General features: G+C 32.0%; 1 protein-coding gene across 1 annotated transcript in view; it reads left to right on the top strand.

Annotated features, from left to right (window-relative positions):
• The window catches only part of LOC106465667 (Y+L amino acid transporter 2-like), a 72,390-nt gene extending 66,588 nt beyond the window's left edge, over positions 1-5,802 (top strand). Inside the window, exons 8-11 of the mRNA XM_013925902.2 lie at positions 1,552-1,701; positions 3,142-3,226; positions 3,382-3,471; positions 3,819-5,802. Of these exons, the coding sequence (XP_013781356.1) occupies positions 1,552-1,701; positions 3,142-3,226; positions 3,382-3,471; positions 3,819-3,886 (393 nt within the window). The 3' untranslated portion in view covers positions 3,887-5,802. The remainder of the gene's footprint in view (positions 1-1,551; positions 1,702-3,141; positions 3,227-3,381; positions 3,472-3,818) is intronic.
• Positions 5,803-8,270: the final 2,468 nt, after the last annotated feature.

Here is an 8,270-nt window from a genome sequence, read left to right as displayed (position 1 = left end):
CAGAAATGCCCTTCACTTGTTAATCGGAAAGGTATTCTTCTCCACGACAATGCACATCCACATGAGGCATATTTGATACAGCACAAGATTATTGAGTTGGGTTGGAAAGTTCTCCCCCACCCACCATATTCTCCAGATATGGCACCATCAGACTACCATCTTTTTTGTTCACTGCAACACCATCTTAAGTGGAGAATGTATGCAAATGTGGAAGGTGTTAAAGAGGACTTTGACATATTTTTTTGCTTCAAAACCTAATACTTAAAGTAAGGTAGTGGCAATCAAATATCAATCAGTATTACAGATATTAGCCTATATGATTGCTTAAAACTAATTATTTATTAATTACTAATTTGTTTACACTGATTAATTAGTTTCTGTCCAATGTGTCAGCTAGATGATGTGTCAGTAGTTTCTCTTGGTGATATGTGTGAGTGATAGAAGATGATGTGTCAGTAGTTGTTCTTGGTGATATGTGTGAGTGACAGAAGATGATGTTTCAGTAGTTGTTCTTGGTGATATTTATGAGTGACAGAAGATGATGTGTCAGTAGTTTCTCTTGGTGATATGTGTGAGTGACAGAAGATGATGTGTTAGTACTTTCTCTTGGTGATATGTGTGAGTGACAGAAGATGATGTGTCAGTAGTTGTTCTTGGTGATATGTGTTGAGTGACAGAAGATGATGTGTCAGTACTTTCTCTTGGTGATATTTATGAGTGACAGAAGATGATGTGTCAGTAGTTTCTCTTGGTGATATGTGTGAGTGACAGAAGATGATGTGTCAGTAGTTGTTCTTGGTGATATGTGTGAGTGATAGAAGATGACACACTCATAAATATCACCAAGAACAATACTGACAACAGAAGATGATGTGTCAGTAGTTGTTCTTGGTGATATTTATGAGTGACAGAAGATGATGTGTTAGTAGTTTCTCTTGGTGATATATGTGAGTAACAGAAGATGATGTGTGAAGAGTTTTTCTTTGTGATATTTTCAATTGACAGAAAAAGTGCTTATGCCGTGTTTTTGTAGCGTTTTTATTGAGTGACTGAAGACAGATTTTCATAAGTTTGAATCTTTGTTGAGTAATTACACTGTATTAAGCATTTTACATAATGGTAAGAAATATTTCAAGTTTGCCATATGTGATGTAAGTACCACAGCTAAAATCTATTCACCTAAATATATTGGCAGAGCTTAAAAAAATTCTCAATTTGGATAAGAGTGTAAAACTGCTATCCTATAGTGCACATAAATTCATGTTTTTACTGGAACTATTCTCTCCTTTTTATATCAGATTTAAACTTTTTGGCCTATTCAGTGTTTCAAATAACTACAGATGTACATATTTTATTCTATGGATTGGAATAAGGTTTTCTTGGAAAATTCATAAGTAGTTTTGTAAAATAAATATGTCTTGGCTGAAATAGTGTTAAGATTTAGTATTAATGCTTGATTTGTGTCACACATCATTTAAGTTTTTATTAATATGTTTTATCTTGTACTTTGATGAAAATGACAGCAACTGTTTATTTTTCTTCTGTTTAAAGGCTCTGCTGTCATTGATCTACTTGTGTTCCAGTGATATCTATGCTCTAATAAACTATGTTGGGTTTGCTACTTGGCTAGCTATTGGCTTAGCAGTTGTCTGCCTTCCATACCTTCGCTGGAAAATGCCTAACCTTCCTCGACCAATCAAAGTAATTTTTTTTATTGTATTTGAAAAAGACAAATATTAAGAACCCTAATTGCCCATTATATTGTTGTGTGAAATGGGCAAACTTTGCAAGTGAAATGTTGAAGGAAAATCATCAACTTTCCCATAAACATTACAAATATCATAAATATAATGTTTCACTTTGTTCTAACTTCATATATCATACTTTAATTTTAGCCTAAAAATTAAGGTTTCAGTTTCTTATGAACTATATTTCACAATCTAACATTATTATTTTTGTTTCTAGCAAGAGCCTATTAAGAGTAAAGTCCATACGAAGAAGCACAATCATAGTTTTAAGATTCAAATATAAGATTGTGCTACTTATTACTGCAGTTTTGTGTACTCATTTATAATAATTAAAATAATGCAGTAGTAGTATATAGATGTTCACAGAATTGATACACAAATATTATTCTTGCACCTAAATTAACTTAGGTTACTATATGGTGAGTTAAAAAGGACTCGAAGCTTCATAAATATTGTTCATAGAGGATGTTGTGTTGCTCATTTATGTAGCTTTCTTACCCAATGATAATTTGACATAATATAATCTATGGACAACAAGGGAGTGATTGATCCTTCAAGGCTGTTTTTACACTTCAACCTTTGGGAAAAGTAAGAACTTAAACCCATTCTTTACTTTTCAGGTAATCATTGATTCTCCCTCTTAACCTCCTAGAAAGTGCCTGCTTCCATTAATGCCAAATACAACTCATTCAATAAGTCAGTCACCCTGTTATATAAATTAAATAGTCTTAACTGGATCATAGTTTGTTTTTACCAATTCTTAAAATTGTGACCTCATCCTCTTCTCTTGTCAATCTCCCAGATAATCTTTTAAACTTCAATAAGACCACTTTTTACCCTCTTAAACATTTTGGGGAGGTATGTGGTAACAAATGTTGAATTTTAGAAATAGTTTTATTTCAGATACGTGTACAAATAGTGTTTCAGATCTATCTTTTGTCACCCATACGTCGTTGTCCACAAGGCATTTCCTCAGTATTATAACTAACTTAACACTTTTGATTTTGAACCCAAAATATACAAATTAAGAAGAATGTGCAATAAACTTGTCTGCAGATTTTTAACACAAATGGATGTATTGATTTCCACATTCACAATTTTATTTGGTGAAATGAAATCCTTTACTGAATGGTTTGTTTATTTAAACTTATATTGTCATTTTGTTTATCTTGTAGATTAGCAATTCTCTAGTGCTAAAACAATTCTTTTGACTAGAACATTTAATATAATTTGATCTATTTGAAGCTAAAACTAAATATCTAACGTTCATAATATACACACACACACACATATATATATATATATATACTAATACCATAAATTAAAAGTACAATCTGCTTACAACATAATGCTTGGAAAACGATGACCTAGTGCTTGTTTCTTTTTTTTTCAGGTAAACCTAGTATTCCCTGTGATCTACATTTTGGCTTCAGTATTCATTACAATTGTTCCCATGATAGCTGATCCTGTAGGGACAGGTAAAAAGTATTTTCTTTATCTTTTTTACTTAACAATCAATAAAAATATTAGTTTAGGTGTGATAGTTTATAAAAAGTGTTATTAACTAATAGTTCATGTACTATACCACGATTAAATGTGGAAACTATAAACCTTGAAATTATTTCTTCTGCAGGATTTGGAGTTCTCATCATTGCAACAGGATTACCGGTTTACCTAATTTTTATCTATTGGAAGAAGCCTAAGCCAATCCAGAATGCAATAGGTAAATTATACACACTTGTAATGATGTCACTGATTTTTAGTGTGGCTTTTACTTGTGCTCTTTCATATACTGCCCCCCAGTGGCACAGCGGTATGTCTGTAGACTTACAATGCTAGAAACCGGGCAGAGCACAGATAGCCCATTGTGTAGCTTTGTGCTTAACTTCTAAACAAACAAAACAAACTTTAATACACTAGTACTGTTAGTAGAAATTATTTGTTTTGGTTCTTGTAATAGACTTGGAGGTGTTTTTTTTTAATGATTTTATTGAGCTAGTTTTTAAAACAACAGTATGATAGCTATCTAGCTAGAAATTTTAAATGAAATTATTGATTTTTTTCCCCCAGATAAAATCACTTTATTGCTGCAGAAGGTACTTCTTGTTGTCCCATCAGAACGACCAGAAACTTTGTAGCATCAGTTGCTTCTTTTAGTTGCATAGAAATTGTGGACACCATGAGTTATAACTAATTGGTCTGTATCTATTTGGTTACAAGAAGTTGTGAAACTTATCTAAAACTGGCTCTTTCTATAGAGAATTATTTTATAACATATTGGATAGCTACAAAAAATATCATTGTGAAAATTTAACTTCCAAATATGATTTTTTTTTAAGTTTATGAACCCAGAGAAAAAATTTTTGACTATCAGAAAATAAAGAGCACAGAACTAAATTTCAGTTATTTTACAGTTCTTGGTATTATTAGCAGAGTAACTTGAGTTAATCAGAATAATAGTTACTACTAATGTATGAAAAGAAATTATGGTCAAGATACTTTATTAGCTTTTTTATTCCTTTTTGTTATAGTTGCATCTGGAAATAAAATGATAGGTCTCTTTTCACCTAAATGTCTTTTCTAGATTTTTCAAACGTGTAGTAATAGAAACTTAGATTATGATAGGAGACAATATTCTGAGGTATGGAAACTTTTGATGTGTTGCTGTGTTTGTCTTTATTCCCTTAATATTTGAATTATATTTTTTGCAAAGTTTGTCACATTACCTGTTTTTTTATAAGCATTCTTAAAGGAAGAAATGATAAAGTGACCAAGATGTATCAGTTCTGCAAACAGGAATTAAAATCTCCCATAGTCACAGAAAATAGAAGTATAACAATGTTTTAGCACAGGAATTTTTTTCATATCCATGACCCAAGAAACTTGCAGTTTTGAAATTATTAAAATATCTGAAACAAGGTCTTATATTCACCAAATTTGTAATATATAACTCTTTGCTCATGATTGTACATCCAGAAATTAGTAACATTTTATTTTTCTTTGTAGGTTGAAGTATTTTAATCAAGAAAAATATATTAGACTGGCAAATTTCTTCATTAATGTTCTAACAGTGTTGAATTTGCTGAAGTACCATTAACAGTTTTGTTTTAACTGCAAGAATTTTGTAGGGTAAAAGAGAAACGTGACTTTACTTTGGAATGTGAATTTTTGTAGATATTTTTCTAACAGTACCATATATATATATATATATATATTATTAATAAAATTAATGTGGTGAAGAAGTACTTTCTAAATCAATATTGTCACGTTTTTAAAACATTTAATTTATTTGTTAGTATAGCTCTCATAAATAACATTTGAGTAGAGCATGGTTTGCTTGATATAGAATTTAATATTGGTATTTGAATTACTCCCTATAATGTGCTAAGTCAGCTTTTGATTAAAAACTATTCCAATTAAAAATATATATATTAAAGTAAGTCTTACCAGAGTGATATTTTCACACTTAGTTAATATGTTTTTATATTTAAATTAAAAATCCAATTTCAATATCAAAATATTTTAAAATCAATACTTCAAACACTACCTCCTAAAATACCCTCATAGTTCCAGATGTCTCTTTTGGTGGTTTAAGAAGTACACATGAACATAGCTGTTATATTTTAGTAACAATAATAAAAGCATTTAATTTTATAAGTTGTTATTGTTCAGTTGATACTTGTCATGATAAAAAAGAGAATACATGTTATGTATCCTCTATTTTATGTTTTAGGAAAAGTATGCTTTTTGAACAGAAGTTGTGTTGTACCATATGGTTCCACAGCAGGCTGGTGTTATTAGATATTTTTTGTGAATGTGGTAAAATAATACAAACTTAGAAAGTGGTGGTTGTAATGTTTTGCACGTTTTTGTGTTAAGTTACTTTAATTGGAACATGCTGTGAAAGGAATAGTTATATATATAAAATGCTTCTTCTAAATGGTAAGCAAACATGCTCTTTTCTCTGAAACTTTGTAACATTTAAGAGATGCCATTTTTCTTTCTGTTTCGTCTGGACTTGCTCTTTTAGTTGTTAAATAAAATACTAATTCAAGATGTTGTCGCAGTTATTTATTTGACCTCACTAGTGAGTGTCAAATATATACAGTATCAAATTCATAAAACCAACAAGTATTTTGTTGTTAGTTGAGTAAATGAATAAGAAATTAAAAGCATGGATGAAAAAGAGAGAACAAAACAACATCACCACATTAAGGTGACATCACAAGTTGATATAAAAAAAAAACATCGAGACACAGCACACTAAATACACCAAGATCGTGTTGTCATATGATTATAAATATCAAAATAAATAAAAACGAACTCCTGTCACTTTTAATTCTTTAACTATGATAGCTTCCTGAAATGTATCTATATTTATGATTTTTATTTTCAGTAAAAACAGGAACTTTCAAAATTTGTGTAATGTGTGCAGTATCATGGTCTTCCCGTGCGGGGGAGCATGCCTATTGTGGCTGGGCCTCTTTGCTGGTGGTGGAGTGTGTCTTTGTGGTGGTCCGGAATTAAACCAAAAAGAAAAATACTCAAGCAAGCCAGGGATGAAGGCCTATACACAGTATGTCTCCACAGAGAAAGGTTTTTTGGGGCTTTTATGTCTCCCGGATTCCTCTTTCCACATGTAGTAATTCCTAAAATCCTATAAATCATAAAAAGTGGGGCGAATAGGGAACACCTCTGATTTATTTAAAAGATAAATAATATCAGATAACATTCTTGTTAACAGAACAAATTCCCAGAGGTGGTAAATAGTTCGTGTTGTGTGTGGCATGCACTTCTGCCAGCATGCAAGTGTTGCAGCTACGTTTGGAAACTGGGCGGATAAAGATTAATGATTTTGTAAATGGTGGTTGAAAGTTTTATCATTCGATCTTTAACAGGTTGATTACAACAGACTTTATGGAGATAAATCCCGGTTGCATAAATCGATAATCTGTATGCTGTTAGAGGCGTCGCTAGATTCGGGGCTCGAGCCCACAAACGCGGTAATTTTCGACGTTTCAGTATGATATCGATCATAGTTTTTTATTATGAGTTTTCAAGACACCAACTAGGGATTTGGGGCACTGTCAACTAGAATCAGGGCAAGGGCCCCGTGTGCCAGCGCCTAGTGATGCCTCTAGCTGTTGTGATTGTAGTGATTTAAACAGGTTATTGGTCGTGTCACGTGTTATCGTATGTTTTATATATATTAACAAAATATTTTTAGCGTTACGTCCTCTTAGCCTTCAGTTGTCTGAAGTATTTTAGAAAAGTGGCTATTCCGCGTTGATTGTTTACTGAAATATATTCCGAAGAACGTGTAAAAGTTCGACAATTGAATTGCTGTATAACATAATTTAAGTTTGACCTTGATTACCTTTTGAACGTTTCTTTTAAGTGGTTTACGGGAAGCTATCATTTGTGGATTTGAATTTACTCTCCAGGCATTACACATTCAAAGACATGATGTAACGCTGTTTGAACTTTTGCTGCTGCTAGATGTGGATCACGTGACGTGCCCCATATATCTATGTCGTTCGAGTATTGTGATTCCAACGTGTATGTTAAATATTATTAACAAAGTATATATATATATATAATAACGGTACGCTTGCCTGTAATGAAAACGCCGCTGATATTAAGATGTTTATTCTGACTTTGGCAGTGTGATTAGATAAGAAGTTGGAAACCCAACGATTTAGGGTTCTTATTGCCGCAACGACAGTTTGTTTCCCAGGACATTTATGCACTTTCCTTGAAAGTAACCTCTAGACCTAAGCACTTGTATGAAACCAGACCCAGGAGAGTTCACGGACTTCATGAAGAAAGGTGAGCAGGAGCCGAACCATAGGACACTGTGCTGTAAAGCAGTGCTTCTCAACTGGTTGTATGGTTCACCCAGGGGTTAATGAGATCAGAATCAGGGTGAATGATAATGATGAGGTGAATGACTGTTATCGATTATACAAATTCAAGGGCAAAAGGTAATTAGTTATTATTATTTATTCTAGTTGCAGTTTGATAAATACATTTATTTTTTGTTTATCTTATGTTGTATTCATTCTAGTTGTAGAATATATAATTTCAATTTAGTACTTTTTGTGTTTTTTCGAACTGAGCTTTTGTGAATAACTTATGTCATGATATAAAAGCATGTTTAGTTTAGATATTATTGATTATTTTTGTGAGTGAGTGTTTTATTATTGTTAATTTTTTGTTCTAATAAGAGTTAAAGCAGATGATTGTAGGAAGTTGTGTTTACAGTCATTGATGTTGAGACTGTCGTACGTCGCATGTAAAACATTGACTTCGAGAATATAGAGATTTTTAGAAGGTGGGCAGACGGTTAAGTGATAAAGATATAAATTGTGTGAGACCAGCGGAAACAACAGACAGACAATAGCAGAAGAGTTCAAATTCGATGACGAGGAACCCACTTTGAGACTAATAATGGCTGGAGACGGCTTGAATGGTAATGAAGAAAATATTTAATATAAATTTAACATAACAGCAAATGTACAA

This window comes from Limulus polyphemus, unplaced genomic scaffold (assembly GCF_000517525.1).
Source record: "Limulus polyphemus unplaced genomic scaffold, Limulus_polyphemus-2.1.2 Scaffold2016, whole genome shotgun sequence".
NCBI classification, from domain to species: Eukaryota; Metazoa; Arthropoda; class Merostomata; order Xiphosura; family Limulidae; genus Limulus; species Limulus polyphemus.
This window is presented reverse-complemented; position numbering and strand designations above follow the sequence as displayed.